Raw genomic sequence first — 17,029 nt, 5'->3', positions numbered from 1 at the left:
AAAGTTTGTGTCCTCCTTCAAGAGGTATTTTTTGGAAGTAGTCGGAGGGTTACCACGTGAATACCGGGCAGACTACTGTGGTGCGAGATCAACTCCATCGTGCTTTTTTTGCAACAGAACTCAAGCCGACATCGCATGGAAGTGGACGACCAAGTGCTTTTTGAAGGAGCCCTAGTGTGTTTTGTGCTTAGATTTGTTTTGGCTAGAAAGAAGCAGCCCAGGCTAGAGTAGCCTATAGCATGCACACACAACAACACCCTCTCTCTCTCTTACCGTACGAGAAACCTCCGAGAGGCTTTTTTTTTAAATATTATTTTACTTCCTCAAAATTACCTTGAAATCAACTGCCGTTGATGACTTCAACGAAGACGGAAATTCTTGAAATTGACATCTTAACATAACTTGAAAGAAAAACACAACAATGCACAATATTAGCAAAATACACAACAATAGAGTTCCATTCATTACAAAAATAATCCATGGTTAAATAAATGAAATACGTGCTTATTCTACATGTAAGGGAAATCCGAAACATGTCCAAGTGAAAATATGAATAAAAAAAAAACTACCAAGATGTGGTAACGTTTACAAACTTCAAAGCGCGAGGATTATCCAACTTACATTATATTACATTACATCATTTATAAAAATCATTGTTAAACTTAACGGAGACGCGTATATGTCAACCATAAATTATACAGAGCAATCTATCGTGATGACATCCCTTGGGAAAATAAACCAATGACTGTAGAGTGGATCCTAAACTTTTATTATACTCTCTCTCACTCTCTTATTATTTTTGTATATAAAAAAGTTTGTAGCCTCCTTCTTTTCTGGAAGTAGTCGAGAAAAGGCGCACGTGAATACCGGGCAGACAATTGTGGCGTGAGATCAACTCCGTCGCGCGCTTTTTTGCAACAGAACGCAAGCCAACATAGCATGGAAGTGGACGACCAAGTGCTCTTTGAAGGAGCCCTAGTGTTTTATGTCTAGAGTTTTTTTTTTTTGGCTAGAAGGAAGTAGCAGAGGCTAGAATATAGCACGCACGCACGCGCGCGCGCACACACACACACACACACACACACACACACACACACACACACACACACACACACCTCTTGCCGTACGACGAGACAAACCTCCGAGACGCTCCAAAATTACCTTGAAATCAACTACCGTTGATGACTTCAACGAAGACGGGAATCTATTCTTGAAATTGACATCGCGACATCAACTGCAACAAAAAAAAAAAAAAAAAAGACAACAATACACAATATTAGTAAAATGTAACAACAACAGAGAGAGAGAGAGTTCCATATATTCCGAAAATAATCCACGGTCAAATAGATGAAATACGCGAAGGGGAATTTGAAACACGTCCTAGAAAGATTAATAATAAAAAAATATATATCAAAGGTGTGGTAATGTTTACAAACTTTAAAGCGCGTGGACTATCCAAGTCACATTACATTACATCGTTTATAAAAATCATTGTTGAACATGGAGATTTCTAGTATACTTACCAGGAAGGGGGGGGGGTGTGCGTAAATGTCGTGTCAACCATAAATTATAGAACAATCTTTCGCGATGACATCCCTTGGGAAAGTAAACCAATAATTCTAGCGCGGATTTTAGACTATTATACTCTCTCTCTCTCTTGTTATTATTATTTTAAAAAAAAGTTTGTGGCCTCCTTTAAAGTATTTTCTGCAAGTAGTTGAAGGGGGCGCCACGTGAATACCGGGCAGACTATTGTGGCGCGAGATCAACTCCGTCGCGCTTTTTTGCAACAGAACTCGAGCCGACATAGCATGGAAGTGGACGACCAAGTGCTTTTTGAAGGAGCCCTAGCGTGTTTAGATTTTTTTTTTGGCTAGAAAGAAGCTAGAATATAGCGTACACACACACACACAGTCCCTCTCTCTCTCTCTCTTGCCGTACGAGAAACCTCCGAGAGGCTTTTTTTGTAATATTATTATTATTATTATTCTTTTTTCAGTTACTTCCCCAAAATTACCTTGAAACACGGCGGAACGAAAGACTGGTTTTTAGGGTATTTTTTCCCCCTCAAAATACCCTCTCTTACCTCTCCAGAGAGTTGTGTTGTGTGTGTGTTATTTTTATTATTATTTTTTATTTTTTTATTTTTTGTTACTGGTGCAGCAGGAGTTGTTTTGGTGGTGGAGAGCGCCATATTGCGGCGGCGCGCGGGTATGCCCGCTGGATGGTCATCGATCATTTCGGCGCGCTCGCGTCTGGTCCGCCATTGGTGGATGCTTGTCACGTGATATGCTAATGCGGCCCGCTCGGGGCGGAGTCAAGCCTCGGCGAGACGACAACCCGCAAGAAAAATTATTTCCATCCAATTCATCCAAAAATTAATGATCATGAGTTCGTATTTGATGAACTCTCCCTCGTACGGCGGCGATCCTAAGTTTCCACCGAGCGAAGAGTACTCACAGGGTAACTACATTCCCAGTCATGGTGGAGAATATTACTCTCCGGTGACGCAAGTCCAGCACCTTCACCATCACCATCATCACCCTCATCACCAGGCACCACCACCACAAGTCCACCACGTTGGTCATCCGGGAGGTCACCATCATCACCCCTATGGGTCACCTTACTCTCTGTCCAGTCCTCACGCTCCCGTTACCTATGGACAAGAAAACGGAAGCCCTGTGTATGGTGCCCCGACGGGACAAACTGCACCCCATTACTATGGAAGGCCCTGCGGGATGGGGCCCGTGTCACCGCTGTCCAGGACCCCGTCCTCTATGGACCCACTGCCCGGCAGCCACAGTCCCGTGCCGGGCATGCCGGGGGGCCCACCGTCGTTGGGGGCCCAACAACCTCCTCCATCTACCCAACCGCAGCGGTCTCCGGTGTCTTCCCCGACGCCGCCCGGGATGGCGTGTGTACAACCACCGTCCCAGCAGACGCCGAACAAACTAGGTGGACAAACTTCGCCGGATTGTGCAATGTCGGGCAACAATGCCAGCAATAATGGAAATAGTGGTGGTGGTGGTGCCGGAGGTCAACCTGTCATCTATCCTTGGATGAAGAAAGTTCATGTTGGCCCAGGTAAATTTTACTAACTCATTTATTCAGTTCGCTTCATGATGTCTCTCTGGTTTCAGCCATTTACATCGAATTTGTGACCATTTCTCATTTTTTTCACTCAAAAAAAATGCTATTTCTATTCTATTTTCTGACCTTATTGACATATCGAGCAACAAGTCGTAGTTATTAATTTCAAAACAAACACATGTCGTCTCAAAACAACCAAAAAAAACTGGCTTCAAACTTCGGTTTTAATGGTGTCTGGTGAGTTTTGAAGTCCAATAAATGAATGTAAGGCTATAAAATGAACACATGAAATTTGTAATATGAAAACCACAAAATAATTATAGTTGTTAACACAAATTGAAGTATCACCAAGTTCTATTCTTGTCAGTGTTATTGCGATGAAAATAAGAAAAATATTGAAATAAATTTTTCATTCTGAAGCTAAAATCATGAATATGATGGAAATACTACTTTTTAGCACAACGTAGAGAGATTAAGTACAACACTGTTCGTTAATTGTTGCAATCTGTTGCATTTTTAGAGAGCAGCGTTGGACTTCCATCTCTCTAAAGTCATGATTGTCATTCTGTTAAAACACATTAAATTTTATTTTTAATTTGCTATAACTGTAATTCGCGTTTTTTCTAAAATATTTCAATTATGAAGAGAATAAAAAGCAAAAATACGTAATAATTAATATATAAATGCGTTTTTCAAGGCATAAAATAAGGGTAAAAGTATGTTTTCGACAATATTATATCATTTCATTTTTCCATTTGAATTTGTTTGACAAAGTCTGTGAATTCGATTCAAATATTTGTCTTTCTACAATGCCCTACGAAAATCCAAGGCATGGTGATTTCCATCGCATAACCTACCATTTATCAATGTTTTTCGTTGTATGCGGTGTGTGCGGAGTAATTAGGATGTCAAAGTAATTCATCATATTTCTCATAAATTATTTCGCGTTCGCTCGAAGGACAGCGTTCACGTCTCAGCATTTGCTGATAACTGGTATTTGCGGACCGATACTGCGATTATGTTTCCGGCGCTTCACCAGGGAACCGAACCCCCTACCCTCTCGTCTCTTCCATCCATACATTACACTATTTTTGGTCCTCTGGGTTAGGAATTTTTATTATTATTATTATTATTATTTCTTTTGAAGCTACAAAATGCTGTCATGATGTAGCTATATCTCCACGATCCGCATGGCGTGCTGAGCATAACAAACTAATTTATTAGTCTGGCTCATTCTCTTGCATGTTGATGTGTTTCATATTATTATTATTAGTTGACCGACGATACAATCTTTCAATATAAAAAAAAATGATAAAAATCTGGAATTTAAACAATATCTGATTAAATCTAAAATTCCGATGTCCTATCGCGTGTGAGAGAAGCATGTAAACAATACTTCGAATAAATCGTATAACTATCCATTTTCATTAATAAAATAACCTTGCACTTTATTAAAGACTAATAATTACCAATTCTATAAATAAATTTTGAAAAATTAATAGAAATAGCCGTGTCCAAGTGAATATTTTGGAACTAATGTATCGGTGAAAGTAGTGTAATGAAGGTGAAACCTATATGCATGCCAATAGATCAAAATAATTTATATGAACGCTTAGAGATTTTAAAAGTTTATATTAGTTAAATAACGTATTATAAAATTCATTAAATTTTTAAATTATTAATTTAAACGCTTCAAGAAAGAAGAATAAGAAGATAACAAGATAAAAAATGAAGAATACTTATTTATAGAAGAATGCAAGTTGACATATTAAGAAGAAAGAAAATTTTGAAGAATTCAAGTTTCCAAGAAGAAAGAAAACTGCAAAAATGAAGAATTTTATTCTATTAACTATTATTGTTTATTCTAATTATTGTTATTAAAGAAAATAAATAGTAATTCATGCCCCTTATCACATGTAAACATTAAAATCAACTATCAAATGTGTTACTCATTAATTTGTGGTTATTTCGAGTAAGACCGGCAGTTTAATGATAATTTAGAAATCAAACATATTTTAAAGTATCAATATTCTTGTAAATGTACTGAAAGGAATATATTAAAATAATTCATAAAATCGATAATAGTTCTAAAGTAAGTTTTTCTTCTATTGACTATTATTATGAATTCGTTCGCGTTTTGTTTTGTATATTCGATTTTTACGTTTAATAGAAAATCCCAATATATCCCCTTAGATCAATATATTAACGAGCGTTTCGTGCATGTATTGCTTTCTTTAGTATAATCAATTGTTTACATGCTTCCTGAATAGTAATGGTCCCGATAATGGTTCATTTCTTTACCTCTTTCCTCACGCAAATCCATCAAAAGATATCACAAACTCATAAAACAATTTTTTTTGTTTATTGACTGTATTGAACAAATGTCAGAGGTAATATATGGTTTAATAGTTGTAGGTCACCCTTTAACTGATAAATTATGGATAAAACAAGCATAAGCCAAATGATATTATGAATGCAATACAAAAACAAAAGAGTCAGTTAAATAATTTTCAGTTATATGCTGCTTGTTGATAGACACTCTGTCGGCTATATATGCTTTGAAACTGTAAATATTAATAGATATATCAAGGTAATAAATGCATCCAGATTTTTTATATTGAACTAAATCTATATGTTTTAGGTAGAAAATAAATTTATATAAGTGCAAGCTTTAAATACATAGATGCATATGTAAACAACAAATTTCACTGATTTAAAGTAATACTTTGAAATTTCGATTCTTGTGTCCACAATAATTAAGCCTGGAATATTTAATAATGTTTTTATTCCTATTTATTGGTTTATTCATGTGCGTTCAAAGTCCAATATAAATTTCATCAGTTTAAATATCGATGTTAGAGATTAACTTACTTTTGAAATACTTATTTTCAAGTAGTATAGGCTACATTTCTCTCTAGTAATCTATACTAAAATCCATTAGAATTCAAGTTGTTTAATCGTTTACACAAACTATAAAACTATCAAACTGATATCTATACATGAATTTTCCTCTTTAACGATAAATTTTTGGATATATTTTGGAACTTATGTCGATCAAATAAAGTTGTTTAAACAGAGTTTGTTACGCGTGGGTATATAATGGTATATACTCTATATTTTACACTGAGAGCGTGGGAAGATGATGATGTGATCGGCTTAAGGGCATGGATGTGATTATATGAAGTTGTCGAAGAATTTGCGTAGGTGACAGTTTTTATACATTTAGCTAAATCAATTTTATTTGATATAAAGTATCGAACAAATATTCCGAATTTTCGAGTAATTTATTTGTTGCGTGTGGGAAGTTGTTCCGATCGGAAAATTTACCAGTAAAATTTAATGCGTAAGTAACTGGATTTGTAGAAACTTGATTATTTATGACAGTAAATTCCTAAGGAAATCACGATTTCCCACTTAAAAATTACTATGCTAGTGATATGTGCAACAGTTTTTGAAGTTAATAATCCTTAAAAAATAACTAAAACGTCATTTTTTTCACATTTTTCTGTCTCTCTCTTTTAAGATAAATTCAGATGGAGGTTAAGACTTACAAGATTTATTCAATCACCACACTCACAGTATCTTATATTTCGAGGGTTGCTTGCTTCTAACCTCACTTGCAGGTAAACCTCTTATATGTAAATGAGATTTAAAAATACCGGTAGATGGTGCTTAAAAGACTGTATATAGGTGAGTTATCATATAATAAGATATTCAGCAGGACAATATATCCGGGAGGAACAAGAGTATGAGGTTAATGGAATTTTACAAATTTCGCTTGGTTGAATACCAAATTATTGTTTGGAACCTTAAATGTTTCATTTTCATTTTCAAACAAAATTATTGAAAGAAAATTTTGATGAATATCTACTTCACAGTCAAAACTTTCAAACTGACAAATGCAGCAAATAGCTCTGAAAGCTAATTCTAAAACTGCAAATATTACTTTCATGAAAAAAATAAATATAAAATTTTTAACACAATAATTTAATTATAAAATTATCATTTTTGGAAATGAGTAGGCCTATTTGTTATAAAATAATCTTTGAAATTTTCGCTTAAAATTAAAATACGGTAGAGCCTACTCTTTAAAATAATTCCATAAAAATACAAAATCGATATTGACTAAAATTTAAAAGTATTATGTGAGAATTAGAGACAAAATTCAAATAATGATGAATAGCACATTATGCATCACAATATATACATACATTTTTTTTTCATAAAAAAGCCGAATCGAGATTTCTCCCAATTTTGAATTTACGATGTATATAAAATCATTATTTTCAAATTTAATTATATTTATATTTAATTGTATTTAAAAATTTATAATTATATTTATTTTCAAATTTAGTTATATTATATATATAATTATTAGCGTATGATACACCTACTTAAAAGATCTCGCTTGATAACTTTGATAATAAAACTTTACTCATATCCTGTTTTAATCTCTAAATGCAGCCATTAAACATACATCAATAGCTTGCCATATATCCATTCGGATTTTGACTTGGAGATCTTCTGCGTTTGATTTAAATATTTACAAAATCTTGTGATTTCTTTTGTGTGTGATCATGGCATATTTTGTTTTGGTCGAATTTATGGATTCCATCTCAATGATTTTAAACGGAGAAGAAAAATATCAACTCACTCAAATTAAATTCGAAAATTCGTGATTCTCTCTCGCATTCAGTAAGTTTCGACTTCTCAATTCCATAAACCATGGATTATTAAGGTTCGGGTATTCCCAACAGTCTAATGAAATATATGATACTTTCCCTAGGAATGATGTGATCACGCATCCTCATACTTGATTATGCAGAGTTTTTCCGGGAAACCACAGGATCAAGTTGATATCCTCTGGTGTTTGAGAATGGCTTTCTGAGGCTTTTGCTGCCGTTGAGGCGTAAACAATAAATCAAGGTCCAACGGGTCTTTTCCTATATATATATACCGTAAGAGAGAGCAAAAAAAAAATGTCTAGAGAGCAGTAGAAAATGAGGTAAAAGGGGGCGAAGATACCTTAGAGGGGTGGTGGCCCCCGGCGCGATAATGTTAAATCTTTTGGGAATTACGCATAGAGTGTGTGTGTGTGTCTGAGAGTAAGAGAAAGAGAGTGAGAGTGAGTGAGACAGAGTGTGTGTGGTGTGAGTGTGAGGTTCATTTGTCAGTTTCGGAAGTTGCCGTAGCGAATCATTTGTCAATGGGAGCTTTAACGTTTGCTCTGCTGCAGCGGAACACAATTAAAAACGCCTCTGAGCCCGTCAAAGACTATTTAAATTACGTTTACTCATTTCCATCCATAAAACATTTAAGGCGAAATCAACGGCACTTTACCTGATGAGCGGTAATCGTCGTTTGTCCCGGGCTCGTTGAAAAGACATATAAGCGGTTTTCGCACATGGAATCTCATTTCGAAACCGAACACCATTCATTCATTCCTCCGATCCCTACCTCCCTCCATCATCATCCTAGGTTGTCAGATGACGTCACTGCGAAATGGATTCTCATAAAATATCATCAGCTGTTTACAACACATCCGGGGGGTCAATTTATTACATGTTGAAGTTTCGTGTTTCTTCTCTTTTTCCCATCATCTCTCTCTCTCCCCTCCCCCCTCTCTTTATATCTACATCATTTCAATGTCTGACAAACACTTTACTGATCCCAAGAAAATCCTGAAATATTCCTAAATATGCAAAACACTGTAAAAGTCCGTTATAACGATAGTTCATGATCACGTGGCAAATTGCCGTTATAACGGACTTCCCGTTGTAAGCGAATTTCCAGTTTTTTTCTCTGTCAGGTTATAAAATTGTAAAAAATTGCTGCTTTATAATCATTTAAACGTCTTTCAGATCATTTCGTTCTAATATAACGAATGATTGAACAATTAAAATTATCGTATTACTGATCACTTCCATGGCTTCATGGTCTCAAGAGCATTTTTTTCCAGAAATCCAAAAGTTTTTTAGCACGATTTTTACAGTTATTTGGAAACGACTTTAAAATTCTGATCCCGTGGTCTCTTAGTCGCTGGGAAAGAAAGAAGGCGAGTGAATTGGATAACGGCTTTTATATAAAAGGAACCAAGCGCCATTTTTAACATTTTTGAGATATACCGACTTCTGAACTATTGAAAAGAGGTGGGATTTTTTTTATCTAAATTGAACCAAGTGACATAGGCTGAGATGCCGTCTGTGTGCACTTGAACCAACTACCAAACTGAAGAGATAACTGAATCGAAAATAACTTTAAATAGCATTTTCTCAGTTTTGATTTAATGGTGCTTGGTTCCTTTTATATATAAAAGCCGTCCAATTGAAGATTAAATGAAAATCACCACTTATCCCATGTATATAGTGGAAAATCCTAAAAATAAGAGAAGGGGTGAAATTTTGACTTTTCTGTGTCCATTGTTGGTTCGAAGTACCTCAGAGTAATTTTTACAAGGAACATGTGCCGTGATAAGAATAATCATGTTCAATTCTTGAATTCTTGAAGAAAGAGCGAGAAGAAAAACTAAGATTTCTTTTTTAAGAATTCTTTTGACGTTATAGCAGTTGTTTCCTAATTTTCAACTCGCTATAACCGAATATTTTTGTATCCTTAACATTACCTATTTGGCAATCCCTTGCAAAATCACTCGTTATAAGCCGTACTCGTTATATAGGACTTTTATCGTATTCATCTATTTCAGTGATTCCTAAAAAATATATGCCGTCTTAAGAGGAAAATACCGCGAATGTTTTGGGAATAGAATTATAAAATTAAGTCTACACTCGGTGTCGAGAACCCGTACGGGCATAAAAAATTAATTCAGAAAATCGAAAGTTCTTAATGGAAAACTTTTAATGAGACAAAAAGTTCATAAAAACGTACAGTTCGTAAAGCTGAGCGTAGACTGTATATTGAAATTAATAGGTTTGTTTTTCTCGACCATTTTGTTGTGTGCCACAGAAGTGTCATTTAAATGATCCGATTCCTACCTCCCTCCCTCATACCATAGGTTGGCAGATGACGTTACTGTGAATGGATTCCCATACAATATCATAACATCAGCTGTTTATAACTCATCCGGGGTAAATTTATTTACATGTAAAAGTTTCGTCTTTCTTCTATTTTTCCCATCGTCTCTCTTCTATTTGTTGATAAATCTACATCATTTCAATGTCTGACAAACACTTTACCAATTCCAGAAAATCTTGAAATATTTCTAAACATGCAAACTATTCATCTATCTCAGTGATTCCCAAACTGTATGACGTTGTAACTAGAGGGTCGGCACTGTGAATATTAATACTATCGATATTTATCCATTTTATCCGGTGACTAGTAATCCGACTCAATCGTTTCCGAGAAATGCTCGCAATCAAGAGATATTTAATATTTATTTCAACATTAGTATAAAATGACTCAAACTTAATAAAAAATGATTATAATGATTAAAAACAACTTAACACTGTCTTGGGAGGAGAGTGACGCGTATATGTTTTGGGAATAGAATTTACAGTCTATACGCTCGGTTTCACGAACTCGTACGGACATGGAAAATAAGTTTAAGAAAGTTCGTAAAGTTCGAAAGTTCATAAATGGGAAAGAATTTGGAATGAATAGTATATTTTTGGGACAAAATATTAGTAAGTTAAAACGTGCGGTTCGTAAATTGGAGGTTCTTAAAATCGACTGTATATTGAAATTAATAGGTCTGTGGTTTTCAACCATTGTGTCGCGGTACTTCAATGCGCCGAAGAAGTGCCGTAAATGAGAAACTAAAAAAACCTCCAATTTCATTGCAAATACGCCATGAAACTGAAGTGTTTGGGAATCCCTGATGTGAAGATAATTTGAATATCGTATCAATAGCTAAATAGGTCAAGTATTAAGAATCGTCTTAACGCTTTTTATAATTATTTATAATCGTCTTTCTCTCTTTATTTGTCTCTATACATCTATATTGTTTCAATGTCTGACTAACACTTTACTGATATCAAGAAAATCATAAGTTTTATTTCTCTATGATTCCCAAACAGTGTTCTTTCTTAGAAGGATGGTGCCACGTATGTTTTGGGTATAGAACTCGCAGTCGACGCTCGGTTTCATGAACCCGTACGGACATGAAAAACTAGTTCAAAAAAATCGAAAGTTCGTAAATGAATGGTATATATTTGGGACCAGAAGATTAGGCCGCAAAAACGTGTGGCTCGTATAATCCAGCGTCAACTATATATTGAAATTGATAGGTCTGTGATTCTCAGCCATAGTGTCTTGGCACGTAAGTGTGCGTAAAACTAATCTTCAAATTTCATTGCCAAAGATGAACTTAAAGACTGATGAGAAAAGATGATGTGAAATGAGCTAGAGATCACACGTGCATGAGTTCGAGAGACTTAGTTTGATTTCCAATCGAAATCAAACTTTTATTAGTAGTCACATTTATTCAACGAGTAATAAGTGATTTCCTATATTATTCCGTTAGTTTGAATTAGTTTTCAAATGATTGCCTGCAAGAATTCTCAAAGTATTCGTCACGGCAAGCTCGAAGTATTGATTTGTGTGCCTATTTATGCTTTGAAGTGGTACTTTTATAAGTATATGAAAATATCTACTAAACTATTCTGGGAGCCGCAGATGAACCATGGATTGGGTAAGGGTGCCGCAGGTGACAAAAGTATGATAACTACTGTGCTGAGGGATGTGTGTTTCAAAACAAATCAGAAATTAAAATGAAAAAGTTAGTGACTCTTATAGCGTTCTAAAATTTTGACCGCGTGTAAAAGTTAATTAAAAATGCTATTTTCAGAAAAGAAAATAATTTTCTATCACAATTGAAATGGTGATAAATGAACAAATATATACTATTAACAATTGCAGAATTTCAAATCTTTCTGAAAGTCAATTTCAAATTAATCGCAACATCAATGCTTATTTGAATATTCCATATGAATATCATGAATATCATTGTACGGTTTCAAAAAATTCTTATTCGCTCCCGTTTTATGAAAAACTATGAGTAGATGCAAGTGTTGTAAAAACATGGTATTCATTGAAAGTTTAATAAAAATGTCAGACGTCATTTAACGAGTTATTTCTACTCTCATTTAGGCTAATTCAACTTAATAAGGTAATTAAAGATGGCGCTGGTGTCGTGATCAATGGCGTTAGTCATTACGAGTACGCCATTTCACTTTCAGTACAAACAGTCGAGGGATTTGTCATTAACATGGGAATTCATGCGAAAAAATTGGCGATCTTTGAAATGAAAAAATAATAATAAAAAAGTGTATAATTGACTTAATAAGTGAAGTAACTAAATTACAAAAATACAAGTTTTTATGTGTTAAACTTTTTTATTACTATCATATCCTCACGAGAGGCTCACTTTAATCGATTCGCTTGTACTTGTTAATAAGACCATTTCATTCCATTAAAAATATTCAGGTAAAAGTCACTATTCACAGTCTATACTAATGTTTGAAGTTCTATATCTATGTAATAAGTAGAATCGAAACTTTTCTGAAAAAAATTGCAGTTTTTGCAAAAAAAAACATTTGAATGTATTCATTGCGTGACTTCATTTAAAAATTGCAAAAAATATTAGTATGAGCATTTTTTATTAGGATCTTCTATATATTTTCTCGAAATTCCAATGATTATAAGAGACAAATACTGAACTAATTATACATTGGAAGATTTATAGTGTTTTTTAAGGTAACATAAATTCCAAAGACTTATCTATAAAACATATTTCCATAATTAGTTTTATTCATTTTCTACACATTCGTCGCAACGTTAAATATTTTCATTAGTCAATGGAACTTCATTTGCCAGGAAAACTTGCAAGTTTGCCAGAAAACTCACCAGTTTGCGTCAAGTCCAAAATATTCATTATTGATCATTGTTTCATTTCAGTGAGAATATAAAAATATACAGAATTTTTTAGCTTTTAAGGGAAGAAAAAAAACACAATAGTGCATAATACACACGAGTTGCATTGAAGATGAAAAACGAACAATCTTTTCAACTCATAAAGTGTCAAACAAGATCAATAACTCGATAGTTAGCTGGTAATAAAATATGAGAAAATTGTTAAAACATTTTTATAGAAAATGCTTTTGAAATTTAATTCAGGTGCATTGTAACAACTTTTAGGTCTTATATATTTTTGTTTATAAATACGATCACAGAGAGTTTGCTTCGTATCTTTTCTTACATTAAAAGTGGGAAAAACGGAGATAAAATAATAAACATGTTGATTGATGATTGAGAATATTTTCGTTTCCCTGCTTTTAATATAAGAAAAGAAGATACGGTACAACATGTCATAGCATTTATATACAGAAATAAATGAGACTTAAAAATTGCAACAATGCACCTGAATTAAGTTTAACAAGCATTTTCTATAAAAATGTTTCAGATCTTACGCGATTTTTATCGAAATTTCAAAGGTTATAAGGCACCGATTTAGAGTTTGTTAAGCCAACATGAATTCCAAAGCTTTACCGAAAAAACATACTTTTGTAATTAGTTTTATTCATTTGCCAAACAATCTTTGCAACGTTAAATATTTTCATTAGTCAATGAAACTTCATTTGCCAGAAAAATTATCATTTTGTGTTGAGCACAAAATATTTATTATTGATCATTCTGTTTTATCAAAATATACAGAGTTTTAGCTTTTAATAGGGGGAAAAACATTATTGAACATAATACACACAAGTTGCATTGAAGATGAAAAACGCAACAATCCTTTGAACTCATGAAAAAATGTCAAACATTACTTGATACATAGCTGGTCATAAAGAGTGTACTTTTTTATTATTATTAACATAAAATACTTCTTAGATTTAACTAAGGTGCATTGTTACAATTTTTAGGTCTCATATATTTTTGTTTATGAATACGGTCACAGTTTGCCTCGTAACTCCTTTTCTTACATTAAAAGTGGGAAAACGAAGATAAAGTAATAAAAATGTTGATTGATAATAACTGCCTCCTATATAAATAGAATTAAAACTTGTAAAATCTGAGAAAAAAAATAGTTTTTACAATAAAATCATTTGAATATATTCATTGCTTAACTTCATTTAAAAAATTTGCCGGAAATATTAGCATGAGTGTTTATGATTTGGATCTTGTATGCTTTTCTCAAAATTCTAAAGATTATAAGACACTAATATTATAAAAATTATATATTGGAAGATTTAGCGTTTCTTAAGCCAAAATAAATTCCAAAGGTTTTCCAGAAAAATAACACACTTTTATAAATAGTTTTCCTCATTTGCCACAAATTCGTCGCAACATTAAATATTTTCATTAGTCAATGGAAATTCATTTGCCAGAAAACTCACCATTCTATGTTCAGGCCAAAATATTCATTACTGATCATTCTGTTTTATCAAGATATACAGAGTTTCAGCTTTTAAGAGAAAGAAAAAACATTATTGAACATAATACACACAAGTTGCACTCGTGATGAAAAACGCGAAAAATCTTTTCAACTCTAAAAATATAAAACATGATTAATAACTCAATGCTTAGCTGGTCATAAAATACGAGAAAATTGTACTTTTTTTATTACTATTAACAGAAAATATTTTTTAAATTTAACTCAGGTGCATTGTTAGAATTTTTCGGTCTCATATATTTTTGTTTATGAATATGGACACATTTTGCCGCGTATCTTCTTTTCTTACATTAAAAGAGGGAAAAAAGAAAAGAAAAAGAAAATAATAAAAATGTTGATTGATGCTTAATGTTATTTTATTATTTTTCCCTCGCTTTTAATGTAAGAAGAGAAGAAATGCGCCAAAATGTGACCGTTTATAAACAAAAATGTATGAGACTTATGCACCTGAGTAAAAATTTAAGAAACCTTTTCGATAAAAATGTTTTCAGATCTTAGATGCTTTTTCTCAAAATTCCAAAGATTATAAGCCACTATTAGTACTGTACTAATCATATATTGGAAGAGTTTCTTTTTCTTCAGCCATTTTTTTTTGAAAAAACACACTTTTATAATTAGTTTTATCCATTTGCCGCACATTCGTTGCCGCATTTGATATTTTCATTAGTCAATGGAAATACATATGACAGAAAAACTCGCGGATTTGCAAGAAAACTCACTACTTTTTTGTTCAGGATGAAATATTCGTTTTTGATCATTCTGTTTTATTTCAGTGAACACAAAAAAAAAAATATAAAGAATTTTAGCTTTTAAGAGGAGGGGAAAAAAACTCATGGAGCATAATACACACGAGTTGCATTGAAGATGAAAAACGCGAACAATCTTTTCAACTCATGAAATGTCAAACATGATTAATAACTCGATACTTAGCTGGTCATAAAATATGAGAAAATTGTAAAAACATTTTTATATAGAAAATGCTTCTTAAATTTAACTCAGGTGCATTGTTACAATTTTTAGGTCTCATATATTTTTGTTTATGAATACGGTCACATTTTGCCCCTCGTATCTTCTTTTCTTACATTAAAAGCGGGAAAAACGAAAATAAAATAATAAAAATGTTGATTGATGATGGCTGCCTCCTACGGTTTCACCCATTAATTAGTTCAAGTTCAATAGCAGCAGCGGTAGCTAGTGCCTCTATTACTTCATCGCCGTAACAGAAACGAGAATCATACGACGTTTATGCCCCACCAAATAGATGATGATCAACAGCAAGCGCTTGTTCACTTGAACCATTTTTTCTCCACTTACTTATTAATTTATTTTATTTTTTTTTTCCAGGGTTGGGGGGGGGGGGAGAAGATACATTTCTCTACTCTTTACCCTGCATTAAAAACGAGAAGGTTAGGATAGATGGATAGATGATGGAGGGAGGAAAAACTCACAACTAGCTGGTTATAAACTATTTACCGTTCCGTTGAATAGACAGCCAACTATTTTAAGCAAAAAGACGACAGGAGAGAGAGAGAGAGAGAGAGAGAGAGAGAGATAAGAAAAAAAAAATCTTAAGGTTCTCTTCTTATATTATTATATATATATTTTTTTTATTTCTCAACACCATTTCTACCAGTGAGGCCTTTCTTACATAGCTTCTTGAAGTAAGTGAGCAATCTTGGCATAAGGAGGTCTCTACTCGGGTCTTTGGGGTCTCTATTTATGTTCGTTTTCCCCCTCTACCGTGTTTTTTTTTTTTTTTACCGACTTTTTTACTCTATATCCTCTATCAGATGTTGTTATCTGCAAGCCTTGTCTTCACTTTTTGTAGTGTCGGCGGAAAAGGAACAGAAAAAAAAAAAAAAAAACATTGCTAAAGAAAAATTCCTGTGTTCCAGAAGTAAGAGGGTTTTCTTTTACTGGATCTTTTTCTGGTCCCTCTTGAGAATTTTTCTCGTCACTCGAGACATTTCCGTTTTCATCTGGATTAGTATCCTGATCGTTTATGGTGCCCCTGAATTCCAAGACGTCTTCGCTTTATAAAGATGGTTCGCGAAAACTAATGCCATATGAGTCTATTTTCTTTCTAAAAAAACACTCTCTCGATATCCTTTCTCTCCTTTAAACGCTTTATAAGATTTCAATTCCTGCCAAGAATTATCCGGTTTTTCAAATTTATTAATGTCTTATTTGTTTAAGTTTAATGATTAGCATAGATGCTCTTATACTAGAAGCGAAATATCGCGTAACGTATGCTTACTTTATTTGCTGAAATTTTTGTTCGATAATTATAAAAGTTATAAAGTTGAAGTTATTGTATCTAAAGTCAAATACTCGGTTATCATTACACCTTGGTTTATAATACCAAGGAGTCCATATTCTTCAGTCCCGGTCAATACCAATAATGAATAACCTCGCTTTCAATGCCAACGGAATATAAAACGCAATTTTCATAATTTTTGCTCCAGCTTTTGTGCTGTTTTTCTAAGATATTCTTAGAATTTTAACTCGACACATTGATGAAATTGTTGT

At 33.4% G+C, this 17,029-nt stretch overlaps 1 protein-coding gene across 6 annotated transcripts in view; it reads left to right on the top strand.

Annotated features, from left to right (window-relative positions):
• The window catches only part of LOC149073494 (homeobox protein Hox-B4-like), a 164,872-nt gene that overhangs the window by 108,383 nt on the left and 39,460 nt on the right, over positions 1–17,029 (top strand). Inside the window, exons 1-2 of one of the 6 annotated variants that reach the window (XM_089247392.1) lie at positions 2,267–3,084; positions 6,614–6,713. The exons of 4 other annotated variants lie outside the window; for them this stretch is intronic. In XM_089247392.1, coding sequence (XP_089103518.1) covers positions 2,382–3,084; positions 6,614–6,713 — 803 coding nt within the window. In that variant the 5' untranslated portion in view covers positions 2,267–2,381. Of the gene's footprint in view, positions 1–2,266; positions 3,085–6,613; positions 6,714–17,029 lie in introns of those variants that run through there. One more of the 6 variants, XM_089247391.1, reaches the window with a different exon arrangement.

The sequence above is a fragment of the Pholcus phalangioides genome, unplaced genomic scaffold, assembly GCF_987345545.1.
Source record: "Pholcus phalangioides strain wild (caught in Gottingen) unplaced genomic scaffold, Ppha-v1.0 ptg000017l_1, whole genome shotgun sequence".
Taxonomy (NCBI): domain Eukaryota; kingdom Metazoa; phylum Arthropoda; class Arachnida; order Araneae; family Pholcidae; genus Pholcus; species Pholcus phalangioides.
The sequence above is the reverse complement of the archived record's forward strand: the minus strand, read 5'-3'. Positions and strand labels throughout refer to the sequence as shown.